Raw genomic sequence first — 13942 nt, 5'->3', positions numbered from 1 at the left:
CCTTCAATGCATCACACCTTGCCTCCAACATGTTGTTCCTGCTCAAAAGTCCATTGCACTGTTCCTGTAACATGTTGATACTTCTTACCAGCCCATTACATCTTTCCTCCAACGTATTTATGTTTCTTAGAAGACCAGGTATGATGGTTTTACTCCTAGCACACATAGGCGGGTCAACCCACCCGATAAACCCACAAACAGAATCCTTAGTAGGGCAAGCATAAAACCTCCTACCGAGATTCAGTGGTGTCCAAGACGTTTTCACCAAAGCAAGCTTTCCACAAAAACAAACCACCATTGTTCTATTGCAAGTCAAGAAGGAGAAATGGAAGAAAATAGCTGTTGGGGAAGAACAGTTAAGAACGTTGGGGAAGAAGCTGGGAAAAGAAAACGATATATAAAGGATGTTTTATTTTTCCATATGCAAAAATGGTCCCTATAAGTAAAAGGACAGAAATACCCTCACGTGCAAGGCACATAAGGGGGTTAACAGATTCTTTTTAACGGATGTTAAGTACAGGGACCATCGTCACAAACAAACCAGTCCAAAAGGACCACAAAACCAAAAAACTCGTGGTTTGGACCAAAACCCCAAAAAATTGCATACCACAGGGACCATTTTTGCAATTAAGTCTATTTTATTAGTATTTAATAATTTCAACTAATATGTTGTGAATTAGATCTAAAAATGTCTTAATGATGCTTATATTGCTCAAACTATGCACATAAAATACTCAATCCATAATACTTCTTAAGGTGAAAGTACATGTACTAATTCCGATGAATCAACAACATTCTCATCAAAATTTCTTTTTTAAAAATTCATTTTTTTCTCAACAAACACTAGATAAATTCCTAAATCAAAAGCTATAGCTATGACATAATTCAAAGCCTTCTAAAAACTGTGGTGTATGCAGTCTATTAAAAACTCCATAAGTGTTTACACTATTCATTGCGATACATATAGTTTCATATTGTATTTGTATGCTCATGTTGTTTACTTTATGCAATATATAATGCCATATTACCATACCAATGATAAAATCAAATATGTCAAGTTCAAACTCCGCTAAACAAATAACATTACTTTTTATCTTTATACATGTCTCTTCATCAATAAGTTTATACAAAGCTTCTATAATTTCAAAAGCTCGATTAGTTTTTTTTTCTTTAATTTCTGATGTGATTTTTTTTTTAAATTGTTGATAAACTCAATGGTCCAGGATTTGTATTTTATAATAATATTTTGATTTTTTTCCTTGGTTCTTTTTATTTTTTTAGTTAAGATGGTTTGAAAGATCAAGTGTTACATTGAGCAAGACTAATTGCCATTGATTATTTTTTTAAATAATAACACATAAAAAATACTTCTCTTAAAAAAATTATATATATATATATATATATATATATATATATATATATATATATATATATATATATATATATATATAGGGTCCGTTTCCAGTGAAAACTTTTTTCGGTGATAACTTGTGAGGACACCTGGAAAAACTGAAAATAAATTAAAAAGAGATACAAATCATAAAATTGAATATAGTATTATATTGGAGATAAAGAAAAATTAATGTTTTTTTGGATCATTAAAATTGAATCATAGATCATAAAAAATGACATGATTCAATTTTAATGATCCGAAATTCTTTTTTCAATTTTTTTTCTCTCAAATATAGTATTATGTTCCATTTTATGATTTGTATTTTTTTTTTCTAGTTTTTTTTTAAGGTTTACTCACGAGTTCTCACTAGAAAAAGAATAGTCACGTGATCCTATTTGCGTATGTCTATATATATATATATATATATATATATATATATATATATATATATATATATATATATATATATATATATATATATATATATATATATATATATAGAGTTAGGTTCAAATGTTTTTAGCAAGGGTGATGCTAATAAGACACCCCTTAGACACCCTATAATCATTTTTATAAAAAGTCAACCTATAATCAACTTCTTGTAATCATCTTTTTCGGAAAACAATGCAATTTCAACCAATAAAAATATTTCAAACATTAATTAGGGTTGTCTAAATGGTAAAATAGGGTGTCTTATTAGCCAACCCCTTTTAGCAACTATTGTGTGCCTAAATGCACCAATGAGAATTCAAGAAATAATAAAGAATTAACTAAATCATTAAAGGGTATTTTAGACTTTTGGTACTTATAATTAAGGAAATGATTTAATTGAATTCATTCAATTAAGGAAATAAAGTTAATATATTTGACCTAGTTATGTTTGGGGCTGAACACATTCATCATCGACTCACCATCGCCGATTATGCTTCTTCTTCTACAATTGATGTATCCTCTTGTCTCGCACCCTGCTTCTTCCATGTACCTATTTGCACCACCGCCTGCAAGGACCTTCAACAAGATTCGGGCTTTATTCGATCTTATTTTACAGTCGTTATCTTTATCTCTCTCGTTCCAAATCCATGGACCGATCCTAGAATACAATGATTTATACTCACCAGTCATAGGTATGTAATTATATTTCTCAAATATTATCAGTTCAATCAAAACCGAAGCCACATAACCATTTATGCTTTTTTTTTGTTCGATCGTATGGAAACTGAACACAGGAGGTATTCCCTCCTGTGTAACTCATTTGATGTTGCTGGTTCTGAATTGCTATTTTTTTCATTCATGATTCATAGAAAATTTTGTGATTTAGAGAACGCCCTTAAAGTGTTTGATGAAATGCCAAAGAGAAATATGATAGTCTCAGATTGTATTCATGGTTAGTAATGGAACACCGGTTAATGAGGAGATACTGGTAAGTTTACATGAACTTTATTGATCTTTGATTAAGTTTTTTGAGTTGGGTATTTGTAATTTTTTATTTTTTTCAGAAATTCAGAGACACCATTCTTTGATGGCAGAGAACTTGTAGCTTGAAGTATAGATGATTCAATCTATGTTTATGATGTTGAAGCAAATATCTATCCTGATCATAGATTTGATGTTGAAGCAAACTGACTTTTCCTTATGTTTATGATGTTGAAGCAAACAGACATATGGGCTGATCATAGCTTTGACCTTGTTTACCTTTTTATAATATTTCCATTCTGAAAGAATAGTTTATTATATAAGAATATTATTGCTTTATTCTGATAGAATTTGTAGTTAATTAATTATATGTTTAATGTGCAGTTGTTACAAGCGTATCACTACAAAGTATTTGACAATGAATTTGTGATCGAAATGGCTTGAAGAATGGCTTGAAGACTTGATGGGAAAGACTCCTTGTATAAAATCATTCTCATGCAATACAATTCTGACAGAATGTCAATGTCACAAAATATTAATCTCATAGAATGCTAGCATATTTTGAATTGGCTTAGAGGTCAAACATACACAAGACATTTAGAATGTTGTTATTTTTTAAGAATTATACTTGTTATTCTTTCATAATGTTTGTTATAATTCAGTGAATCACAATCGTACAATGTAATTATTTGGTATATTATTAGTTTAAAAATCGATTTTGTGTATTCTTTCAGAATATATTTAGTAGTTTATGGTTGACATTCTATCATTCTGACAGAATAAAATCGAAAAATATGTTTACTACTTTATGGTTAAAATTCTATCATTCTGACAGAATAAAATCGAAAAATATGTTTACTACTTTATGGTTAAAATTCTATCATTCTGACAGAATAAAAATCAGATTTTTAATTTTAAATTAATTTAAAATATTTAGATTTTTAAAAATAAAGGAATTAATTATCCCTAAAAATCCGAAAATTTCCTTTTTTAATATAGGTTAATTGACTAGAATGCCCTTATGTTCAAATTTGTGTGATTATATGGTACATGTTATCCTATTCTACTATCATAGACCCTCAGATCATGACCTTTGATTATATTCCATCCAATGGTCCAGATATGTGCATTCTGGCACACAATAGTTAGTAAAAATAAAATAACCTAACCATATATATATATATATATATATATATATATATATATATATATATATATATATATATATATATATATATATCTTTTTACTATATTATTAAACATATTGCTCATTTCTTGAAAATTAAGAGGTACAACATGTATTACATCAGATACAATAGTATTAAACATATAACAACTCATATACGTATTACGTTACACGGATACGAATTACACTACACTACACGCGGAACTCACCCTAATCTCCTAAACACAGCCGCCATCAAACCAATTCTCATCGTCTCCACCAACGTCTCCCATCGAAGACCTGATCCAATTACTCACTAAAACCCTAAATCAGTTCTTCCTAAATGCACAAATCCTAAACGCACCCAACCACCATTACATCTTCTACTTATCTGTTCTTCCTGCTTTCATGAAAAGGCACAACACATCGCAGATTTCGTCCACCATCATCTTCACCGAGAAGCGAGTGTCACCACAACAAGCACCGACTCTACACCATGGATCGTAATCGTTTTCTCACTCCTAGGTAGAAACCTACATCGATTTCTTCTGCAATTCGACTTAGTTTGGTTTCGGTTAGTGGTTTTTCCAATTTTTTGTCTGTTTCTTTGTTGGGTTATGGTTAACGAAGGCCGATTTGTTAGGTTTTGGTGTTCAATTTTTTAATTTGACTGCATTCGTCACTCAAAATATGAGGTTATCGGATTCGATTATTTCTTGATTTCTTCTTCTACTTTCTTTCACATGTTCTTCGTTAACTACAAACTCAAATAAAAGCCCTGATATCTAAGATGGAACTGTTAGATACGGTACATCAAACAGAAGGGCTTTAAGTTTTTTGTGTATCTCTCTCCTGTCTCAACATATGCTCATTTTGTTTTATATATGTTGCAACAGAAGTTTGAATAAATCCAATTTTTGAGTTGGAATCCTAGGAAAGTCTGAATTTTTAATGGTAATGTATCGTGATTGAATCTAATTAATTCTATTTGCAAATGTTTTTATTCAGTTTTGTTTCTAAGTCAACAAGAATATATTGTGTAATGGTTACAGACTTGCAAGTTGATTGTATGCCTATATTGTGATGCAATTCAGGTCCCATTAGCTTTAAATATGGCAAAAAAAAAAAAAATTCTACAGATGGTGTGTTGTATTTATATTCCTCTAATTTTAAATTTGTATGTTATTTGGATGCTAGGTATATAATAAGTGTCTGAACAAAACAAGCAAAATGATCTCTTTATGACCATCTGGATATACAACTCACATTGTCGCTTGAACCTCAAGTATGTTGTTCTTTTCTCCTAAGGTGATGTTTTTTTTTTTAACTTCATAAACTTAATCAGACAAGTCTACACATTTGTTACATATATACATAGATCTCATTTCTCTTATCTCAACTCTTAATCTAAGTAAATGCATATTTCAGGGGTCCATCAATAGATACAATGGGATTATAATTAAATACTATGTTTTATGCTTAAGAAAATCCTGATTTTAATATTGAAAGTTTGTTATTTGGATGCAGATTGTGGATAAATTAAATGATAAGAGGGTATTTGGGTATGATATTAAATTTGAAAGTTATGTTTGCTACAGTAATAATCTTGATAGCAGATAGTTCATATTTGATGAGAAGATGGTATTTTATCAGCATTTTGTTCTAATTTCCTATTCTTTTTATGTCATAATATATCAAAATTGCCGTTTTGTTGTTAGATAGATATTCTTGACTAATTTTTAAAAATATGTTATTGATGATGGAATTATAATTGCAGGCCAATGGTGGAAATGGACCATAATAGATGAAGATGGTAAGCCTCGATTTTTTGTAAGCTTTTGTTTGTTTTTAGTTATTAGGTTAATTTTGTTGTTCTTATAAGAAGCTATTGCTAATAAATCATAATATTAATGACTTTTTGCTACAGAGAATTCTTAAATTTTGTCCCCTTTGATCTAAATGTGACATAAACATGATCTTGACTAAAGGTACATTTTTGTTTTTTTTTTTTGGTTTTTTTTTTCAGATTTAGAGGAAGATCCCTATCTCATTGTAAGATCTCAGCTTTTCTTCTCCTAATCTTATTTTAAGTTCTCATTATCCACCCCTCATTTGAGCCTGTAGATCTCACACATCTTTTTCTTTTTGGGTCTTTGAAGAAAAGATAGTGGTGTTGCCTTCAACCAACCATGCACAAACATGGGTGTCACCATCGGAAATAGATGATGGTATTGTCTTTCATTTGCTACATGAAACTTTTATCAGGTATCTTTTTCCTTTTGTTTATTTGGTTTTTAATCTACTATGATATATATGTTTGTTTAATTAGGGCCAACACTTCATATGATTGTTTTCTGCAAGAATGGTAACTCTGTGGTTGACTAACAGTTGTAAGAACAGTTTCTGGTGATTTCTTATACATATTCAAAACTTTTCCCTCCTCCTGAAGCTAATGGTTAGAAAATGAGTTTTCCCTCCTTCATAACTAGATTGATGAAGATGTGATTATTATTCATTTTTCCTAAGATGTTTGTCTTTAACCCATAACCCCACTTGGGTTTGTTTAATAAATGCAAAATAATATTGATTTTGCTAGACTTTGAAAGAAAGCTAAAGCATTTGCCAAGCATTGCAACCAATAGTTTCCACAAAAAGAAAAGTTTGTTATTGATAAAAAGCAATTGGAAACATTAGACAAGATAAATCAGTTGATCAGGTAGAACACTATCTTTTCTTGCCATTAATCACTCTTTGATGGTCATACAAGTCGATTGAGTTGGTCATACATTTGTATTGTGTGTACATAATGTTGATTGCATCTTCATATAGCCATTAGTGGTTTTTCAGGTTGAAGACAAATAATGGATCTATGATTCACAAAGGTATAAAAGTTGGTTGCTATTTGACGCCATCAGCACCTTGCAAAGCTTAGAGTCCTAATTCGTATATTTCCTAAACCAAAATGAAATCTTAAAATATGGACTAAAATGAAAAAAATATACTTTTTTTTACCTAAACAAAAAATAAATCATCAGCCACATGGAGCAAAATGGAGTTTAGAAGGGTTTTCTTTTTTTTTTTTTTTTAAATCTTGATTGTTGATTGAATTAACCAGCTGCTAACCTTGAATATTTTTTTTTTCTGGTGCTACCTATGGTTCTTTTTTTGTAGACATGGAGGAACGTTGCTTGATGAAAACAATAAAGTTCAGTGCTATATTGGTGTTTTTTTCTCTCATGATGCTTACTGTTGCTATGAGTTTCATTTGATATTGGTAATTTCACATGGTGATGTCATAATTGACCTTAAGTGTTGTTTTTTTCTCTTGTAAAGTTTTTTGTTTGATACTCTTTGTAACTTGTTGGAAGTTGGTTTTTATTTGTTTTATTATTGTTTGTCACAGTTCAAAAACAATATAACTAGACATAATCCTTTGATTCTATTGTGTATCTGCGTGCTTTCAAATGAATTTTTCGCTCTAATTCTCTACATCTATATTACCAACGTTTTGTGAGTTTCAAATTTAATTGTTAGAGTGATTTTTGGATAAAATAATTTTTTTAGTTTCATTTAAACTGATAAAAATCTTTCAAAAATACAAAAAGTTTCAAATATACCTATATTATTAATAATTTCGTTATGTTATTTATTATATTTCTTTTTAGATTAATATGGAAATTAAATAACTTTTGAAACACGGCTCACAACTGCAATCATCAATTATAAGTTGTTTGGTTTCAAAATTTTAATTTGATACATATGATACTTATTAATAGATTATAAATAAATAACCATATAAATAAAACAAATAATGTTGATATACATTTTTGTTTATAACATTGATCCAATCTAACAACTTACATTTTCAAAAACTATTGATCAAAAAAAAAAAAAAAAAAAAAAAACTTGCAAGACCATAACTGAAATTTTTGTATTTCTTTTGAACTTAATGGTCGTATATTTTTATTTCAATGGTAAGTTTTTATCAATACATTATTGTTCTTAGAAATACGAAAGTTGATATAAATAAAACTAATTGTTGCTTGCCGCAACGGTACCCCCTCCCTATTAAAGTGTATTTGGTCTAACGGTATTAGAAGTTGACATATAGTTGCTTTTAGCAAGAGGTTGGGGGTTTAAGTAAAAAGATGTGAATTTAGGATTAAAGTAGTGTATACATGTGTAAATTGTTCTAAGATAAAAAAAAAATTAAAATAAAAAAACATGGCAACTATGTAACTAATCAACAAAGGACACTACTCATAAGAAAACTATTCATTAATCATATGTTCGTACACATTTGTAAACAATCCTAAAAATTCATTTTTTTCTTACTCATTTCGTGTTTGTAATAACTTTTATTGATAATCATTTTATGTAGTAAACTATTTGCACAAAGGAGCTAATCGCCTTTAGAAACTGATTTCTGAAAAAACTATTCGTACCCATCGCTTAGCGCGGGTAAACGGCTAGTATATATATATATATATATATATATATATATATATATATATATATATATATATATATATATATATATATATATATATATATATATATGATGGGACAATCAATATTAATTGTACTTTATGCAAACAATAATGAGAAGGAAGAGAAGGAAGAGAGTAAAAAATAATGCAAGTACAGCATACATTTGATGATTATAACAACATTCCTGTTGGCTTTTGTAGTTAGTGATTGGATGAATACACGCTAGCAGCTTAAGCCAAAAGTGAATCTCATTAAAAACGTAATGTTAATATGAAATAAATATGACAATGTAACATGAAAATGAACCTGATACATTAAAAAAATAAAAAATTATTGATTCCATATTATTTGATATAAAGATACATCGACATATCTATTGATACAATAACAAATGTTTTCATTTATACTACTTTCTAATTACCTTCCACATCAATCTAATTTCATACATATTTAAAAAATAGCCTTTAATACCATATATCAATAGTAATATTAATACACTGATATGACATTTAGTTGAAAAAAATATAATTTGATAATAAGAATATATAATTTAATTTTATTAAGTATACCTATCGGTAAAATCTGGATTAAACAAGTGTAAAAGCAATATCAGGCTGAAAAAAAAACCAATGACCGAGATTAAATGTGTTGTTAGGTAGAAAAACGGTTGACTCCCTACAAATCACAACAATACAACGATTTTGATCAAAGACCTTCATTACTTCTTAACTATCATCAATTTTATATTTCTCATTGGATCTATATTAGGCTTTGGAGAGTGGGTGTGGTAGAGGTGCTCCCTTGCCACCTCAGCTAGAATATCACCCTCCACGGTTTTGGTGCGGTTTTTTTTCTCTATTTTTTATTTCTTTCTTTGGGTGTGGCAAGAAACCACATTTTTTGTAAAAAGTGACGTGATGTTTATATGATAATGAAGGGGGTACAGTTTTTTTTCACCACTCCCTCGAGCCTTATAATTATATATTTTTCTTATTTAAAGTCTAGTTGTAATGGAAATTTGAAATATGATGATTAAAGTACCAGGATTAAATTATTAATATATTATTTTTGCTTTTATAAATTTCTAATTATAATATATTTTTATTATATAATATAGATTTAAAACAACAAATTTATGTAATAAATAGTTTAATAACCAGATGCATTGCAAGTTAATTTGTTTATGTTTAAAGGTATTTAAATAAAAAGATAATCAATTTGCAAGGACAATTGTAATTTGAAAACCCCCCATTAACATGCACTAATATATGATGAAATTGGAGTATGAGCGTAGTTTTAGATCCCCATGATTGTCTTGAAGACCTAATTTGTACTTTTTTGGTGTAACCTCTAAATACCATCATTCATACTCACCCAAACCAATAACCATACTTCTTCTTTAATCCACTTTTCTTTTTCATTCTTTTGAGTTTTGAGATTGATGATTGTTACCAACAACCTACTCCTATGCATTTTTCAAATATTAAAATAGGCTTAAAGTTTAAGCCGTATATTAAAAATGGGTGGATGTCCTTGAACATGAGAACAAACAGCGACATAAAAGTAAAAGACAAAGTATTTATATTCACAAAAATATTAGTATTATCCTTCAAGAGTTGCTTAAAAAGCCCCAAAAGACTCTTCCCAATAAAAGTCCAAATCCCATGAAGCATAAACTGAGCCAAGTTTTAAGCTTTTAATGTCCCATCTTCTCCCTTCTAATATTCTCTCATACATAAAAGAATTAAACTTCTAAAATCTCAAAAAAAAAAAAAATGGCCACTTTGAGTACCCTGGAACTCATGCTTCATGAAATTCAAAACCAAGAAAATATCGGTGATCATGGAAGGATGCCTGTGTTACCACAACGTCCCGTCTCTAAAGCTCGAATACCAACCCGAAGAACTAGAAGGGCAATCTTGTCATTTCATTTGCCAGAGTTTGGGGGCAAGAAGAAGGAAGAGTTTGTTGATGACAAGAGCAAAAGAGATGGATTTGAGTTTGTTGATGGCAGCTCTATTCTTACTAAGGTGAAACACAAAAAATCTTTCTTTATGGGATATAATATATACATATACGTATATATATATTATATTATTATACGTAGAATCAACATTGGAGTTGTTACACAGAACAACGAAGATGAAAAAGAAAAGAGTATAGTCAGAATACAAAAATGTTGTCGTGGATACCTAGCACGCCTCCAATATTACAAGCTCACGGAAGGGATTATTACGCTTCAATCATGTAAGTCATTTATTTATAAATCATTTTTAAGAAAGTATGTTGTTATTTGCATAATCACTTGATTTCACAGTTGTTCGTGGCGAAAATGCAAGAAGAGAGTTAAAAAAATGGTCAAAAATGCCCACACAAACACATGTTAATCAAGAGTTCGTGTGGAAACCATTAAGGAACAGGGAGACAACTATCGTATATTTGCAATCTGGTGAGACCAATGAGACCTTGTCTGTGAGCTTGATGAGCCGTTTATCAAGCCATCAAGTTCTTATGGTTTCTATTTTCTTTTATTTTTAGTGGTTCGAGATTGGTTAAGTCGAAGGCACCCTAATTATATGCAAAATGCAACCAGTGAGAACATGAATGATGCAAACAACCTACACATCGATAACATAGAAAACGAGGTACGCGTAGTTTACTTTAGAAACTCTACTTACTAGACACCATGTTTAGAAGAAGACATGTGTTGCGTTTGATATGCATTGACCTGGGTAAGACAACAAAAATCAAAGTTTAATTTCAATGTGACAACAAATCACTCTTGATTTATAGTCTATACGGAAAGTAAGATGATATGGTCGAGTCATATTTTTGGTTCCACCCAAAAAGTGAAATTGGTGGGATTGAGATCGACTATTAATATGTCCCAAACATATATGACTCAGGACAAAAAAAAAAAAAAAAATTTCCCCATAGATCAACGATTAAACAATATATTATGGAAATCTTAGTGTTCTATTCACTTTTTAGCTATTAAAAACTCCCAATTTTTATTATTAAATGTGTTTTTATTGACCAGTAAACCAAAGTTAAATTATTAAAAAATATGAATGATTTTCCATATAAAAAGGATCTCACAAGAGCTTGAAAAGAAATAAAATTTTAATCGAGCCAAAGAATGTGGATTCAACGAACTGCTTTTTATGAAGACCTTATCATATTTTACTTTTAAATCAAAATTTCATTTAAAATTTAAAATATTTAAAAGAAAAATATTGTTTAATCTGCCAACTAATCTTAAAAGTTATTTTTTTAATTATTATATTAAATAAAAATCTTTTCACTATTATTTACCACCTTAAAAATATTGGTTTTGTTTGTTATTAAACAATTATTAATTTTGTTTAATTATTCTACAAATGAAAACAATATTATTTTTTTGTTTAGTTATGAAAACAATATTATTTGTTTGATTCTTATATTAAATAAAATCCTTTGTTACTGTAATGCAGCAGCACCTTTAAAGGATGGTTTTGTTTAGTTATGAAAATGTTCATTACTACTATAATTGAATTTGGGGGTACATCGAACTTCATCTACTATATTATATCAATTAAATGCCTGGCGATGGCCCAGTTCAACTATTGGGCCGAGCCTGGGTCAAAATATATGAAAACTCTCCATCATTCTCTTTAATAGAGTCCGAATTCTTTGTCGTGTCATAAACATATCCATAAAAGAAAGTATACAGTGTTGAAAGATCCTGTCTAAATGACTTGAAATTGTTGTAGGAACATATCTCGGTGTCAGAACCTTACATCCGTGACCTTCAACGACAAGTTTTGAGAACAGAGGCCGCCTTACGCCACAAGAAACGTGAAAACTCTCTATTGGCACTCCAAATTCAACAAATCGATTCAAAATGGGAGTTACACAAGGCTGAGATGAGCTTGAAGGAGAAAACATGGCAAGACGAGTTCACCTCTATTCAAGTATGTTCATCATTCTGCCGTTATATAATAATAATAATAATAAAAATATCTTAATTTATTCACATATTATAACAGCATAATTTTATTTATTTTTATTACAACATTGAACCTTTCTTATCAAGCCATTATTTTTACTAAAGTCTACCACTTTGTAAACTTATAATTTTTCCAAGGAAGATATAGTATTTTGAAGTATTTATCCGATTAAAATAATGAAAATATGTTATTTAATTTGAAGTATAGAAATACAAAAAATGAAAGTATGGTTCAATAGACAAATAAGTGTATCACATATATTGAAATATAAAAAATGAAAGTATGGTTCTATAGACAAATAAGTGTATCAAGTAAATTACACATGGTCCCTATAGTTTAGCATAATTTGCGCGTTGAGTCCCTAATTTATTTTTTAACTCAGAAGATCCCTACTGTTTGTTTTTGTTACGCGTTTGGTCCATGTCTTACCTAAAAATACTATTTTTCCCATTATTTTTTAAATTTATTTAAATAAACATACCCTCAACCCTACCCTCTCACCTTATCTTATCTACCCCACAATTTTTTCCTATTTTAATAATAGTATTTTTAGATAAGACATGGACCAAACACGTAACAAAAACAAACAGTAGGCACCAAGTGCGTAGCAAAAACAAACAGTAGGAACATTCCGAGTTAAAAAAATAAGTTAGGGACCAAACGTGCATATTACCCGAAACCATGAGGACCTTTCATGTAATTTACTCTATATATTGTCATTCTTGCACTTCCATAATATTTACATGAAACAAGAACCTTTTTTTCTTCTTCAGATGAGCTTAGCTACAACTCGAGAAAGAACAAAAAGTGAAATCATTCATTTCCCCCAAAACCCTAGCCGACGACACGACAATGGCAAAATGGATCTTACAATTAGACAGATACTTGAGCTGCAAGAAAACGATTTCAGTTTTCGCATGCACAATATACATAATTTTGAAAAGTGTCAAAAACAAGAGCTTAGAAAGTTGAAGGGTCGATTCAAGTCATGGAAAAAAGAGTTCAAAGCTCGATTACAAGATGTAAAGAAAACAATTAATAGATTTGATGAGGCTGGTAGGACAAAAAAGGCACATAAAAGATGTTGGGTGGCTTAGTTTATCTAAAAGATTCAAATCATAATCATACATATATACATACCATTACAATTTAAAGAAGAAAATTTAATTTCTCTTTACAGAATTATCTTTTCCAATACTTTCGATATTTCCCTTTTAGACTTTGGAATTCAAGCCCATATATATTGTATATTGAATCTTTGAGTTTAGGCACGATTTTTTTTTCCGAGATTGAAGTTTTGGTGGTAAGTTTAAGGTATGAAATCAACTTTAAGGATATTAATGCTTGTATAATACTTGTTACGTATCATTCTTGAGTTTATTCGTTGAGTCAGTTAAGAAATAAGGACTAGAAGAACCATATTTCGTTGACCACCATGATAGTTGGAACAAACTAATAATTAAACACCTAAAAAGTGGCTAATTTGGTTTG

General features: G+C 29.6%; 2 protein-coding genes across 22 annotated transcripts; both read left to right on the top strand.

The window, feature by feature from the left end:
• Window positions 1-4153: 4153 nt before the first annotated feature.
• LOC145044078 (uncharacterized) lies at window positions 4154-7411 on the top strand. 21 transcript variants are annotated; one of them, XM_078992926.1, is made up of 8 exons: window positions 4156-4496; window positions 5169-5279; window positions 5499-5533; window positions 5749-5784; window positions 5998-6023; window positions 6136-6236; window positions 6819-6853; window positions 7143-7411. In XM_078992926.1, the coding sequence occupies exons 3-8, from the start codon at window positions 5515-5517 to the stop codon at window positions 7238-7240; spliced, it is 315 nt and encodes a 104-aa protein (XP_078849052.1). In that variant the 5' UTR covers window positions 4156-4496; window positions 5169-5279; window positions 5499-5514; the 3' UTR covers window positions 7241-7411. The 21 variants fall into 21 exon arrangements, 6 of the variants coding, with proteins under 6 accessions (XP_078849036.1, XP_078849030.1, XP_078849052.1 ...); XM_078992910.1 differs by lacking the exon at window positions 6819-6853 and having other exon boundaries at window positions 4154-4545; window positions 5169-5256; XM_078992904.1 differs by lacking the exon at window positions 6819-6853 and having other exon boundaries at window positions 4154-4545.
• A 2690-nt stretch (window positions 7412-10101) lies between these two features.
• On the top strand, window positions 10102-13613 carry LOC145044068 (myosin-2-like). The gene is made up of 6 exons (XM_078992877.1): window positions 10102-10492; window positions 10595-10709; window positions 10780-10911; window positions 11001-11107; window positions 12215-12415; window positions 13225-13613. The coding sequence occupies exons 1-6, from the start codon at window positions 10238-10240 to the stop codon at window positions 13546-13548; spliced, it is 1134 nt and encodes a 377-aa protein (XP_078849003.1). The 5' UTR covers window positions 10102-10237; the 3' UTR covers window positions 13549-13613.
• Window positions 13614-13942: the final 329 nt, after the last annotated feature.

This window comes from Lactuca saligna, chromosome 1 (genome assembly GCF_052625555.1).
Source record: "Lactuca saligna cultivar CGN05327 chromosome 1, ASM5262555v1, whole genome shotgun sequence".
Taxonomy (NCBI): Eukaryota; Viridiplantae; Streptophyta; class Magnoliopsida; order Asterales; family Asteraceae; genus Lactuca; species Lactuca saligna.
The sequence above is the reverse complement of the archived record's forward strand: the minus strand, read 5'-3'. Positions and strand labels throughout refer to the sequence as shown.

Bases quoted from the DNA above. Each gene is read 5' to 3' on its own strand.
- LOC145044068 (XM_078992877.1), top strand. From the start codon at position 10,238: ATGGCCACTTTGAGTACCCTGGAACTCATGCTTCATGAAATTCAAAAC. The intron at 10,710-10,779 runs GTAAGTCATTTA...TTGATTTCACAG, and splicing joins GATTATTACGCTTCAATCAT to TTGTTCGTGGCGAAAATGCA. The intron at 10,912-11,000 runs GTGAGACCAATG...TTTTATTTTTAG, and splicing joins TATCGTATATTTGCAATCTG to TGGTTCGAGATTGGTTAAGT.
- LOC145044078 (XM_078992910.1), top strand. The intron at 5,785-5,997 runs GTAAGCCTCGAT...TTTTTTTTTCAG, and splicing joins GACCATAATAGATGAAGATG to ATTTAGAGGAAGATCCCTAT. The intron at 6,237-7,142 runs GTATCTTTTTCC...CTTTTTTTGTAG, and splicing joins CTACATGAAACTTTTATCAG to ACATGGAGGAACGTTGCTTG.